Source organism: Trichosurus vulpecula, chromosome 5 (genome assembly GCF_011100635.1).
Source record: "Trichosurus vulpecula isolate mTriVul1 chromosome 5, mTriVul1.pri, whole genome shotgun sequence".
NCBI lineage: Eukaryota > Metazoa > Chordata > Mammalia > Diprotodontia > Phalangeridae > Trichosurus > Trichosurus vulpecula.
Genome location: NC_050577.1, coordinates 74,232,735 through 74,247,677, shown reverse-complemented (window position 1 = coordinate 74,247,677; position 14,943 = coordinate 74,232,735). Strand labels below are relative to the sequence as shown.

The 14,943-nt window shown below is 35.0% G+C and overlaps 1 protein-coding gene across 14 annotated transcripts in view; it reads right to left on the bottom strand.

Moving 5' to 3' along the window:
• The window catches only part of CREM (cAMP responsive element modulator), a 62,929-nt gene that overhangs the window by 35,819 nt on the left and 12,167 nt on the right, over positions 1-14,943 (bottom strand). For 9 of the 14 annotated variants that reach the window (XM_036758789.1, XM_036758788.1, XM_036758784.1 and 6 more), the window contains exons 2-3: positions 12,435-12,558; positions 2,278-2,424 (exon numbers count right to left, since the gene is read on the bottom strand). In XM_036758789.1, coding sequence (XP_036614684.1) covers positions 2,278-2,424; positions 12,435-12,554 — 267 coding nt within the window. In that variant the 5' untranslated portion in view covers positions 12,555-12,558. Of the gene's footprint in view, positions 1-2,277; positions 2,425-12,434; positions 12,559-14,943 lie in introns of those variants that run through there. The other 5 variants (XM_036758791.1, XM_036758797.1, XM_036758790.1 and 2 more) reach the window with 2 other exon arrangements.

Here is a 14,943-nt window from a genome sequence, read left to right as displayed (position 1 = left end):
ATTGTTCAAAAAGCCTCATTTATAAATGTAATGAAATATTATCATACAGTAAGAAATGACAATCACGAAAAATTTAGGGAATTATGAGAAGGTCTGTATAAACTGAAACAGAGTGAAATGAGTAGACATGATACCAAAATAAATACTGACAACAATTTAAATAGAAACCTCCACTAAACAAAGCCCAACTTTTAACAATTAAAAAACCAATATGCTGAAGAGCAAATAATGAAAAATATCACTCTTCCTCTTGGCAGAGAGGTAGCAAACAACTAAGGCAGAATATAATACACACTCTCCGATATAATTATTGTATTATGTTTCTTTTGATTATTTTTCTTTGATATGAGAAAGTTCAATTGTGAAGGGTACTTCCAAAAACGACTATAACATAAAAAAAAAGACAACAAAAGGCATAAATATAACTTATTCTGAAAAAGGATTAGTATTACTCAGAATACACATACATACATACAAACACATATACAAACAGAAACATTTCTCTCTTAGGTCTTAGCAAAACTTTTAAGGCAGTATGACAGTGAGACGAAGGCTGGCTTTGGACTCTGGAAGAACTGGATTCAAGGTCTATATCTGATATATAGTAGTTTTGTGCCCATAGTCAAGTTACTTGACTTGACACTGAACGGCCCACTTAATACCTCTAAGACAAAGTTACAGGGGAGGTGTTGAGTTCTATCAGGAGAGGTAGCTTCTATGTTGGGAGTTGCCTTATTCTGATGAAATCATAAGTCCAGTTATTTTCTTTAAAAAGCTCTATACATTCACTTTTATACAAGGAAAATTCATTCATTTGCTCAATATGACCAAATACCCAGTATATCCAAGGCTTTATGCCTTCCTTCAACTTTAGTCGTGTAAAAACTAGGGACAAAGAACAGCATGCCCATTAAGTTAAGAATTTAAAGAGGATAAGAGAGATCTTTCCTGATGAGAAGTCTAGATTTAGAAGTGAAGAAAATTTTAAAACTTCCCTGTAAATCACCTACTAACATAAAAAGCATATGTCTGGGCCAAATATTCTTAAACAACTTGAACAGCATAAGAAAAGATGAACAATGCACAAAGGTAACTTTAAAGTTTTAAAGGTTGATACCTAAAATTTCAAATATTATCTGTTGAAGAGATGGCTCGTTAGATGAAGAGGGTTATGTTTGGAAATAAAAGTAATGTAAAAAAAGATAAATTTTAAAAAATATTTACTGCTAAAACATTTTAAAAATATTATATTGCTGGATCCAAGCTTTCAAGAATGGACATGAATAAAAAATGCCAAGTCATAATTCCTTCTTATGCTTAATACCAGTTGAAGAAAGAGAAAAAATTATTCCCAAAGGGGAGTAGTAAACAACACACAAATAATACACTTGAATCTGCATTCCTAACCCTTTCCTGCATTATCATAAACAATATGAAATTTTAGCCACAAGAGGTTATTAACGATTTAAGATCTGCTTGACTAAATGTTTATTAGAGAGTATCACGAGATTAAAACTGTAAGATTATAAAGAAATCCATGTGTTTTTAAGAGAGCAAAAAACTCAAGAATATATAGCATCAAAGTGAACTGAGGTATCATTTTTCTGAAGAATATATATTCTAAGTTCAAAATGAGTTGTCTCCTTGTAACAATATGACACTCCTAAAAACCACCACCATCCTAACACCATCATCCCAATATATTTACCAAATTTATTTCATGAGGGATTTTCAAAATATGTACCACTGATTAATTTCTAAGTCTGATTTTTTCCCTAGAGAGAAACAAGTTAGCTAATTTAATAACAGCTAGCATCATTTTTATAATGCTTTAAGTTTTGTAAGCGCTTTACAAATATCTCATTTGATTCTCACAACAACCCCAAGAAGTGGTGCTATTATATCCATTTTTACAAATGAGGAAACTGAGGCAGAGGTTAAGTGACTTGCCCTGGGTTCAGATAGCTAGCAAGCGTCTGAGGCTGCATTTGAACTTAGGCCTTCCTGACTCCAAAGTCTAGAGTTCTAACTACTGTTCCACTTTTCTGCTTCTTTTGGCATCATTTTGCAAATTAAGTCCTAAGAACAGACCCCAATTCCTAAATCAGTACCCTAAACTACCAAAGCATGACACTTCAGAAGTATCACAGAAATTCCTCTGTAACACCTAAGAAAAGATTTGAATCAGAACAGCTCTACAGAGAAGACAATAACAACTTAGGCAATATTTTTTTTGGAGCCTAAGAAAGTTCAAAGTCATCCAGAAAGAAAGCTAACCTGAACAGTTTGTATTTGTGGTGACTGGATAACCGATGGCTGTGGTGTCTGAATCACTCCCTGGACATGTACAGTTTGACCTGAAGGCAATTGCACTAGAGTTACAGCTGGAGAGCCTCTTCCGGTGCCTGATCCAGCTACAGAAACCTGCAAAAATGATCATTCAGTATTATAAAAATGTTACAATAAAAAGAAAACAACAGTAACAACAGCCAAAAAATGGGCACTATTCATCACTAAGGCTAGTTTTTTTTCTTTTTCAGCTATCAAGGAATGAGAAACAAGCTGCTATATTTACCATTAGATTATTATTATCCTAGAACAGTTGTTCTCTAATGTTATAGATATTAAAAAAAATCCATGACCCTCACTTTCAGTTCCCATGCTTAGGTGGGCTGAGAATGTTTCCAGCAAAGGATTCTAAGGCAGTTAAACCACCTCACCACTACAGAAACTAAGCCTCCTTTAGGAAAAGATCAATGCTATGATTAAACTCTCAAGTAACTATTCTTCACCTTTTACCTATAATATTTTAAGAAGAAGCTAAGCAAAAATTAAATTTGTAAAGCCAATTTATTTGAACAAATGTTACTTAAAATCTCAAGTTGATGACATTCTGAGGTACTTCTGATCATAGGCCGATGCCCTGTAGACTCAGTACTGCCATATCCATATATTAAAATCCCAAGTTAATGCACACCAAAAATAATGCCAAGAATCCCACATCCTTGCAGAGGGTCTTTAACCCATGAACAGGAGGGTCCTTCGTCCATCCCATTCCTTGCTACCCCATTTAACTCAAATGCCTTGGACAAAGCTCAGACCGTGCTGAGAAGAAAAACTGCCTCCTTCTTCACGACCTGCCAAGGTCCCCTCAACAAAAATTTCCATCAGCTAAAGCATATTATTGCTAAAGGAAATTTAAAACTACCGAATCTCTTAATCACAAAGATTCTTTCCATAAAAACAAGATTAAAAAACAACCTTTGACTTCTCAGCCACTCTCATCTTAGTGATAGACATACCCAGAAAACAGCAAGCTGTGTCTCCCTTCCCTTACAGAGTAACTCAGCATTCACTTCTTTGACATGTAACTCTTGAAGAGCAGCGACCAAAGATGTTATAGAAAACTATGGAGCTGCAAGAAATTTTGTGATCTCATTTCAGGGGATATTTGTAATTTCCAACACTTCTCAAGACTGATAAAGGAGCAGAACAGTGTCAGGAAAAGAGCAATGGAATATGACACTAGACACATTCAAATTCCAGCTGTCACACATATTAGCTGTGTGACCTTGGGTATTCCTCTCTGAACCTGTACAAAGAAGACATCTTTGCACATCACCAAGCTGTTATGACAACAAAATAAAAGGATCTATGTGAAAATGTTCTACATATGATAAAATGTTACACCATAATTCATACTGAGAGTAAATGTAAATAAATCAATTGGTAGACAAGCAACTTGATAAAAATGAAAAAATAATGAAAATCTCTCTTTACACTGCATATACTCAAGATAAAAAGTCTTATGATGGATAGATGCGAAGTCTCAGAATCAGAAAGACTAAGATCAAGTTCTGCTGTTGATGAACACTACTGCATGACCCTTTCAGCATTCTAAGACCACAAGTTGCAGAGAAGGTGCTAATCCATATTGGAAGAGGAAGTTTCTCATCAAAAGCTCCCCCTACACAGATGAAATCACAGCTCTGGTAAAACAAAACAAAACATAAGGTAATCATATTAGGTTTCTTGCAAAAAGCAAATCCCGCTACCAATCCCAGCCCCTAGCATATATACTCAGCATTGTGCTATAATGTATTATAGAAAAAAGGATGAGATATATTCCTTGATCAAAAAGAGATTACAATTTAGTTGGGGTGCCTGGATGAATACATTACAGTAAGAGCAAAACTGTGTGGCCCAGACAGTTAAGGAGTTCAAAAGTAGAGGGCAAGACTGGTCAAAGAAAGCTTCATAATTTGGCCTTGATTCGGGCCCTAAAGGATGAGTAAAATTAAGGTAGTAGAGGGGAAAAGGTCTATATGGAGAAGTGAGAAAGAATTAAGGCATTAATGTGGGAATACACACAGGATATTCACAGGACAGTGAGGACACTAGCCCAATTTAAACACTCATTTTAGAGAATGTAATGGGACATAGTAGACCTGGGCCAAACTATGATGAATGCTTAATGTCAAGCTAAACATAGTATTTATGTTTTTTGTACCTTTATCTTATAGGCACTGGGGAAACATGGAGAGTTTCTGAGCAAAGGAACGATGCGATTTAAAAAAATATATTTAAGAAGATTAATCTTATCAGAGGCAGCTAGGTGGCTCACTGGATAGAGCACTGGGCCTAGAGTAAGACCTCTGTTCAAATCTAGCCTCAGACACTTACTATGTGACCCTGGGCAAGTCACTTAATTTCTGTTTGCCTTAATCCACTGGAGAAGGAAAAGGCAAAGCACTCTAGTACCTTTGCCAAGAAAACACCACAGAGAACACTGGAGTGCTATGGTCCATGGGGTCACGAAGAGTTGGATACAACTGAACAACAACAACAATCTGCTCTTAGTATATAACATGAACTGGAAGCCGACAAGACTTGGGGCAGGGAGCTCAAATAGGAGATTACTGCACAAATCTAGGGTGTGAGGGAGAATAAATTACAATGGTGGTAGCAATAATGAATAATGATTCCATTGAAAAAACTAGGCAATAATGTAAAGGCTGGGAGGTGGGGAGTAAGAAGGAATTAATTCAATTTTTAAAACTGAGTTAAGTGATAGTGGGACATCCAGGTGAAAAGTCTAGTAGAGGGGCTGTTACAGAACTGTAATTCTGAGGAAAGATCAGGGTAGGAAGCACTTAAGGACTATAAAGACTTTTACCTTAAAGAAGCTCCCTGGGAAACCTATTCTTAAAGGACTCTTTTCCTAAAAAGAATAATGATAGCAAAAAGCTATCTTAAAAGCATATTACTGCCAAGAAATTCAAAAGATTGTTCCTGCATTAATACCAGATATTCTGCTTTAAGAAGGAGCTTTTTGTGATACAGTCTTCTCCAAAGATCCCACTAAGATGTAGAAAGAAAAATACGACACTCCTTTCAAATGCTCCTATTTCAGGAACTTGGAATAATGTTAAAAGCTCAGTCATCAAAATGAAAAATAAGCAGCTTTTGACTAACAAATTCCAAATGAATTGGAATTTCATGATTTGGAGTTGAGGAAAGTGGTATCTTAATAAAAATAGATTATTATGTCTGAATCCAAAGAATATGCATAAGGGGAAGAGATTCAAATATCAAAATATGCATTCCAAGATTTTTATAAGTAAAAAAAAATCTTAGCTTTGAATAGCATGATACATTTATGTATATCCACCGCTCTCCAGATAGCCACATCAAAATGAATACAAATGCAGGTTTTTTAGTCACTTAAAACATAAATTATATTCACAAATAAAAACTTTGTTAATATGCATGTCTTTATTTATAATAAAGATGTTGCCCAAAAGATGTATAAAGTGATCTGTTTAACCCATAATGGGCTTGTAGTTTACCTTTTTTTCTAGATCCCCTAAAGAGCAGTCCTCCTGTGTGTGATGCCTGAAACATAGATTATGCTGATGCCACCACATCCACTGAAAACCCCACTATAGACAGTTAATCTGAAGAGATAAATTAGATGATGCGATTTACAGCCTTACTTGGCTTTGCAATTTTAAAAAATCCTATTAATGACACTTATAACTGGGAGAAACCTCACAATGTTGTAACACAGCACTTGATTTAGACCTAATAGACTACATCCAATCTGTTGCTAGGTTCCCTGAAGATGGATTTGTGATGTCACAATGGACCTTCAAATGTCACAGAGGCCTGTACTTTAAGGGAGCTGATAAAGTAAAAAATGTGTCACTGTGAACTAAATTCTTGTAATTACCCTGTGACCAAGGAATCAAATGTCTATAGTCTCCAATTTAATTTCAAGTAGAAATAATGAGATTCCATTAACAGGTGGAGCTTTTAACTAAAAAAGCTATCACAATTCCAGTACTAAAAACAGGTGTCCAAAATCTGCCCCAATTTTGAAGATGACTCAAAATAAAATTATTAAAAGTAGAAGCAATAAATTAGATGCAAAAACATTCACTTTCACTGTATTAAAATTTATGGGAGGAATGTATCATTTGTGTTTCTATGGGGGGAAAAAAGGTTAAGAGGAAGGAAACACTGAAGTAATCCTCATTTTAGCCAGTATCTTCACTCTGCTCCCACAAAAACTTCTTTTGTTACCAGAGCAGGAATATAAATTGCAAAACAGACTAGAACGGGGTTCTTCCTGCCTACCCTCAGAAACAGTTGCTACTGAGCAAGAGCATATATCCACAAAGATGGGAGGATGGCAATACAAATTGGTCCAGAAACTACATAATTGAGAATGTTAATTTTAAAATATCTGATTAACTTGTAGTGAGTTTTTAACCTAATCTTTATACTTATGGGATAATAAAATGATGGGACTCATAAAAGGTTTTTAAAAAATACCCATTTAAAACTGGATACATAAACAAAAATAATGATTCAAAAAATCACTCTTCTTAATGTTATAGAAGTAAAATGGTACAATTACAACTCTGAAAAATAAACTCAACCCTTAAGATTAAGAAAAAATTCACATACATACAAAGGATCAGTAGGAAAAATCATTTGATTTAAGGTTATAAGAGTTTAAGAAATACCTTGGGGGCCTGAACTTGATTTTGGGAATTAGGGGTGGGGGTGGGGGGTGGGAAGGGGATGTATGTGAAAGAATAGAAGGGAATAGAGGAAAAAAAATTGCCTCTAAAAATATCACTTGTTAATATTTTCTGTAGGATTTATTTATACAACAAATACTAATAAAATAAAAAACCCACCTATTAAGTCCCAGGCATTGTGCTAGGAAGTAGAGATACAAAGATATCCTTGGTCCCTTCTCTCAGAGATTATAATATATATGTACATAAATAATATAAAAATATATATGTAATAGAGTCAAATAATTTTGGTACAAAGTCACCAGTGAGGAATGGAAGGTTTGAGAGAGATTAGGAAGGTGGTGGTGTAGTAGATGAAGTTTGCGCCAAGCCTTAAAGAAAACTCAGGATTTGAATCAATTTGCAAGTACTCAAGAAAACACCTACTTGTAGTGTGCCAGGTACGGTTCTAGGCAAGTGAGACAAAAATACAAAAAAATCCGATACAACCCCTACTCAAATGCAAAGTGGAATTTACATTCTAATGTGAAAGACAAGTATATGTAAAAATATATACAGCATAAATATAAGGTGAATAAATACAAAGCAGTTAAATATAAGGAGCTTCATCTTCAAGGAAGAGAGGAACTCGAGATATGGAGCTAAGGAAGAAGTGCTTTCCTTCTTGGACGTGGAGGAGAGCCAAAACAAAGGTGCAGAGTTGGGAGGTGGAGTGTCAAGTGTGATACACACAGAAGGCCAGTTTGGCTGGAAGTGGGAGTAATGCCCAGTGAGGCTGCAAGAATGGGCTGGAGTCAAGTTGTAGGGCTTTAAAAGCCAAGTAGTTTATATTTCATCCTCAAGGTAACAGGAAGCCACTGGATATTTTTTCAATAGGGAAGTCATGTGATCAGAACTGTGTTTAGGAAAATTTACTCTGAAAGCAGTGTATAGGATAGACTGAAGTAATGAGACGGGAAGGCCAATCAGAAGGCCTCTGCAATAACCTAGGCAGGGAGGTGATGAGGGGTCTGAACTAAGGTGACTAAGGTGGTACATGTGTGAATGGACAGAAGGTATTGGAGGTGAGAGATACCATAAGGATAGAATCAGCAAGACTGGGTAAGTGATTGGATATATAGGGGTAAGGATAAGTGCCTGACAGTAATAAAGTTCAAAAGGTTATGGAGAGGATCATTTGGAGGGCAAAGATAGTTAAGTTTTGTTTCAATTACGTTAAGCCTGAAATGTCTACAGGACATCAAGTTCGACATGTCCAATGCAAGCAGTTTGAGACATGCAACAGAAGTTAGAAAGAGCTTAGAGTTAAAGATACAGATCTGAGAATTATCAAAATAGTGAGGAGAAACCCATGTGAGTTGATGATGAAGTTACCAAGTGAGAGAGTGGGGAAATAAAAGAAAAAGGGTCCAGAACAAAGTCTTGAGGTACGCTCCAAGATGATATGATGGTGATGACAAATCCACAAAGGAGACAAGAAGGAATAATAATATCGTGGGAGAAAAAACGAAGAACAGTCTCAGGAAAACCCACAGGGTGGAAAAGTACTCAGAAGAAAAGGGCACTCAACAATATCAAATGCTGAAAGGAGGTCAAGAAGAATTGGGATTGAGAAAAGGCCATTAAGACATCATTAATAAATTCAGAGTCTAGTTTCAGTTAAGTGACGAGACTAGAAGGCAGACTGCAAATTGTTAAGAAGTGACTGAGGAGAGTAAGTGAAGGCAATGAGTACAGACAGATTTTTCAAGTAGTCTTGCTGAGAAAGAACTATAAGGGGATGGTGGAGTCTGGTAAGGGATTTTTCAGGATGGGAGAGACTTGGTAGTGTTTATAGGCAGCAGGAAAGGGACCACTTGATGGAGATCGAAGATTAACCAGAAGGAGGAGCTAAAAAAAAGATGTATGTGAAGAAAGAACACATGAAGAGAGGCTTGCTTTTGCAAGAAGGATCACTTTATCAGAGCTTGGAGTAAAAGAGAGGAAAAGAAACAAAACAGATTGCTTCTAATAATAAGTCAGCATCATGCCAAAGGTAGGGAGCAGCCTGGTTAAAAGTGGCTAATAAATGGAAAGCTTTAGTCAATACTAAGCTAATTCACCTGTTAAAGAACTGCTACAGAGCAACCGGATGAACTGAACTGCCTGGATTCCATTTCATTTCTTCACCTATTATCTAATATAGATTCTACCCAGTATTAAAATAACCACGTGGCCTTAAAGAGAAGTTCTCCACATTCTTATCAATTGGAGTCGACAGACCTAAATATTTATACGTACACCTTGCCTAACAATAAAGTACAGAAGAAAATATCTCTATTTACTTTGAATCTCTACTCTTCTGGAAGCTTCTGGCAACTTTCACAGTGTAATACAAAAAAAACCCCTTAGAATGTAGAGTCAGAAAACCTGGGTTTGAATATCAGCTTTGTCTGTCACTTAATAGGTGTGTAACTGACCATGTCCTTAACCACTCTAGGCCTCAGTTTCATCATCTGTAAAATTAGAGAGTTAGACCAGATAGCCTCTGAAGTCACTTCTTACTCAAATTCTATGATCCTATCAATTTTCTTAGAAAAAGAACTCCCAGAATCCTTCCAGACTGTATTTCTTAAGTTTTTAGTCTATGTAATCTCTGTCACCAGTTCAAATACCTATTTCAAAAACATATGTATTGGTTATCGCTTCTACTTTATTATATCTCATTCTCCACCTCCCCCCAAAGCAAGTTAGAACCCAGTTCTACCTTTCACCACATCTCACAATACATTCTAAATAAATGTGATCTTAATATTAAAGATCATACTATAAAAAATAAGAAGAGAAGCAGATCATGTATTTCTCACAATTTTAAGTAGGAGATTTTTCTTAATAAAAAGGCATAAGGCAATTACAGAAGATATGGTATAATATATAATACTATGCTCTGTGAAGAGACACACACACACACACACACACACACACACACACACACACACACACAGATTAAACCACAAGGTAATCTGACAGATTCAGAGTTGGTTGTACCGCCACTTCAAAAGCAACAGGGCAGGACATCTCCAGTGAAATATCCTAGGGATCTGAGCCCTGTGCTGCCTAACATTTTTATCAACGACTTGGACAATGACACAGATAGTATTATTCATGGAATCTGATAATAACACAAAGTTTGGAGAGATAGCGAACACAGGATACAATAAAAAATCAAAAAGGATCTTGACAGACTGGAACGTTGGGCTAAATCTAATGAGATGAATCACAGGATCACATAAGACCTAAAAGCTTCTACTATAGATAAGAGATCTCAGAATGCAATATTTCAAAAGGCAAAAAATAATAGTTTTACTACCAACTTGCCTGCAAAGCTGAGTACAGTCTTATAGGGACAAAAATAGGCCTTTAATGGAATAGAGCACTTTCAAGATTTCCTGATGAAAAGACCTGAGTAGGACCTTGAGATACAAACACAAGAGTCAAGTGAAAACTAGAAAGGTAAACTTATATGAGCAATTAGAAAGGGCTGTACAATGATAAAAGACTAATATTCTAATAAGGAAAAAATAAACAAGTATCATTTTAGAAATTTAATGTCTTCAAAAGCTATAGAAGGTTTTAAATAAGAAAAAAAAGAGAAGACAGGGATGGGCAAGATTTAGTTTTATTCTGAGGCTTTTAAGAGGGGAAAGTGAAGGGAGAATAGAAGGAATACACTAATGTGGAAAGGAAGAAGGAGCTGTGGAAATTACTTTTCCTCATAACAAATATGGAAGAAGAGTTGGGGTGATGGGCATCAAATGGCCCTAGCCCCCTCTGAACTAGGTAATGAAAGTTTGAACACTTACATAGAATTTGTAATAGGAACAAATTAAACTCAACAGGAAAACAGGCAGAAATGGGGGAAGGGTAGTATAAAGGAGGAGGATAATATTGGGAATGAACAGTCAAAAGCAAAACAAACTTCCTAATCCTCAAATAGGTGATGGTACTTAAAAGGAAAAAAAAGAGGGGTGGGGAATGAAAGAACAGGAAATGGGGGAGATGGCTAAATTATGGTATATAAATATAAGGGAATAATATTGTGCCTTAAGAAATGACAAGAAGTGATTTCAAAGAATCCTGGGAGGTATAAATTGATGCTGAGTAAAATATGCAGGACCAGGAGAACAATCTATACCAGGACAGTAACACTGTAACATTTAAAATGTTCATCAAAGCAACTACCAACCATATCTCCAGAGTACCTAGAACAACTCATATTAACTTGCCTCCTACCTATAAGAGGTGAGAGACTTAAGGTGCAAAAGGAGACATACATTTTTTTGGACACAGTTGCTGTTTTGTTTGACTACGCTTATTGCTTGACTGTTTATTTGTTACAAAGGTTTGAGTTTTTTTTCCTTCTGTTTTTAACTGGGAAGGGCTTTGGAGTTGGGGAAGTATCAACCATGTCATTTAGAAAAAAAAAAGAAACAAACTAGGCATTAAAATATTTTGTAAAGCACACAAGAAAACAGAAGTAAACGTAGCCAATTTTGAAAGTAAGGGAAAAGAAGGAAAACTAGCCTGTTTTGAAAGTAACATTTAATTACATATATATGCCCTTCTATTTGTGATTACTTTATGTATAAAAATCCTGGTTTGGAGTACTTAGGTTGTGAATAAAAAAAATAAAGCTGTAAACTGTATCAAGAATTTTGGGACACCTATACAGTGCACTTTAACTCTCCAGCTTGAATGCAAGCTCCATGAGGACAGAGATGTTTTGTCATTGTCTTTGTATCTATCTCAGCGTGCAGCAATAATCTCCAGCTCAGAGCAGGTGCTCAATAAAGATTGATTGATTCCTACCTGCAAGGCTTAGCATCTGTAGTACAATAGTCACCTCTCACAGTTCTCAACCCATCTTCCTAAAAACCCACCTCAACCTTCGAAAATACTCCTTTAGGATAATTTTCAAAGTACTAAATAATCAGGCCCACTAATTTATATTTATGTTCAACTACCAACAGAGTCAAAAGAAAATAAAAGTAAGTAACTCACAGGCAGTTAAAAAAAAGGTCAAGCATTCTATCCCAATAACTCAATTTTATTACTGTTACAAAATAGTTATGCCAACTGTATACCAATCATTCTTCTTGAATGTTTTATGAGGATTGTTTCTCTTACTTTTTTCTTCTTTTGGGGTTTTATTTTTTGCTATTATCATATGTCCATTAAAACATCAATATTCCCTTCAACATACACATTAGAAATAATTACCATCTAAGAATATACCACATTAAAGATCATCTCCAAGAAAATAACAAGTATAGAGCCACAGATGTTATTTCCATAGATTTACAACTTTATTATTAGTTTCAGTGTATTGCTTCTATTTTAATTTACCTGAGCTAGGGTTGGAATAGAATTTTGACCAGCCTGAGCCTGTACATGAGCAGAATCACTGTCTGTTACAGAATCTGTTACACCTCCATCCTGCTGAGATTCAACTGTTTCCATGGTCATTTGTCTGAAAAGAAAACAAAAAAGGAAAAACTATTAGGCACCTATCTCAAGAATCACTATTTATGTTTGACTCTGACAAAATTTCTTTAGCATCTGTAGTACAACAGTCACCTCTCACAGTTCTCAACCCGTCTTCCTAAAAACCCACCTCAACCTTCAAAAATACTCCTTCAGGATAATTTTCAAAGTACTAAATAATCAGGCCCACTAATTTACATTTATGTTCAAATACCAACAGAGTCAAAGAGTAAAATTAAATTTAAAAGTAATTTTTTTTACATTCAAACTGAATGCTTAGTCCTACAGAATGTATCAATATAATACAAATTCTAAATCTCTAAATTCCAGGCAAGTTATTCTATTGACATTGCCCAAAGAAAGCAGATTTTTAAAACAACAATGTTTTCTTATGATCGCCTATAGCCGAATGATTGAAACTGTTGGCTTATTCCTTAACTATCTATAATAAAACTTCATTAAGTTTTCAAAGGGTAGGTAGGAAAGTTCTTTGTTATTATAAAGCAATATATAAATCTGAGATATCATTATTATCACCACAATTGCTGATACTGGAACAGAAAGATAGCATCATATATTTAGAACTTGAAAGGATCTCCTGATGTAGCCCACTGCCCTCCTTTTACAGATGAAGAAATTAAAGCCATCTCTATTGTATGAAAATAATTTATTCATCATTTATTCAAACTGCCCATGTCTATAACATAGTATTATAACAAGATTAATTTTTTAGTCATGCAGTTAATGATAAATAAGTCTACCATGTAATTTTTTCCATGTGAAGCCAAAGTTACATGTAAGAAAGCTTAAGTCATTTTTAAGAAATTGATGTTTTTATAGGGATACCTTTTTAAAATATTTTCCTTTTCCTTTTAAATTTAATTTAAATAAATTATCACCCTGAATTTTTATCTAGAAGAGTAAGTAATCCTGTAATAATTCTATTTTAAAACTAAAAAGTGAAAATATGAAATCTTGTAAATGGTATGCTCACTAAATGAAATACGTAACAATTCATTTTTAAAATGACCATTTAAAATTTATCCTCCTGATCTTGTACCCCTTCTCCCACTTATCACCACCACAATAATGTATTTTTCACCAAAATAGTCTAAAAAGAGATGTAAAATTTAAGGGGATCATTCATAACTTCGACTGAAATAAAAATTCTCCTAAAGAGTCATCCTCCAACAATGCTTCTCAGCCTAGCCATTTCTTTTTCAATTTCTGTCAACACCTGATTTCCAAGTTTTCTAACCTCATCACATTTGCTTCCTATTTATTAATCTGCTCATACTCCATTTTCTAGTATATCCTAAACATAGCTGTTAAAATAATTATTTATCAAAAGGAAAGTGATCACGTCACTTTCATAATAACTTTCAATAACCTACTGCCATTATTACTCTAAATTAAAAAAGCTTACTGCTCCTTATACAGCAAACACCTGATCACATTCATTTTCTAGCCTCACACTTTGTTATTCCTCAACCTGGCCCCTTTACTTCTAGGCCAAACCAATCTATTTGCCTCTCACCATCCAATTTGGATTGATAATTCTTACCTCTTTGCCTTTAATCATACCAATTCTTCTATCTCAAGTGTACTGCTTCTTTAAACAAACACTGTTCTTTAAGACCCAGCTCAAAACTCACATCTTTTGAAGAAGCCCGTTCTTACAACTACACGATTAAACCATTCTATATACACTTGACCTATCTGGAACTTAAATATGGCAACTTTACCTACCCAGAACTCAGCTGAAAACTAAGAAAAAGTAAAAAAGGCCCTCTGACCACTGGAATCAGATATTAAAAAGTGCATGCACTAGGGGCACCCAGAGGGCCTGGGCTCAGAGCCTATTTACCCTTACAACAATCATTATTCAAGAAACCTTGATTATCTTGTTCCCAAGACCACAGCCAATTCAAAACCAGGGAAGGCTATTTGCTCTACAGGCAGATACTGTCAGCTGCAAAAAGTAAGACCTACAAGAATGAAAAAGACAGAAAAACTATAAAAAACAGATAGAACTAACAAAACCACAGCAGGCTAGAAGTATTTAAGACAATCCATAAGGGCATTTTGTATTACAGAACATTACAGTAAAAATGACTCCAAATCATCTAGAAAGGTTATATTCTGTTCATGGTACTATTTATAAGAAAGTAGAGGAAAGTTTAATACGAATATGATTTCTGTCTCTCTGATTCAGCTACTCAGCCTAATTGAGACCACACACTCCATTTGTCTGTGTGTCTGTGTGTGTGTACAGTATTATATAAAGTAGTTCAATAAATTATCTACTGGGTGAATGAATACATAGTTTATATTTATTTCTAACATAGTTTAAATCTGAAGAGAACAAATA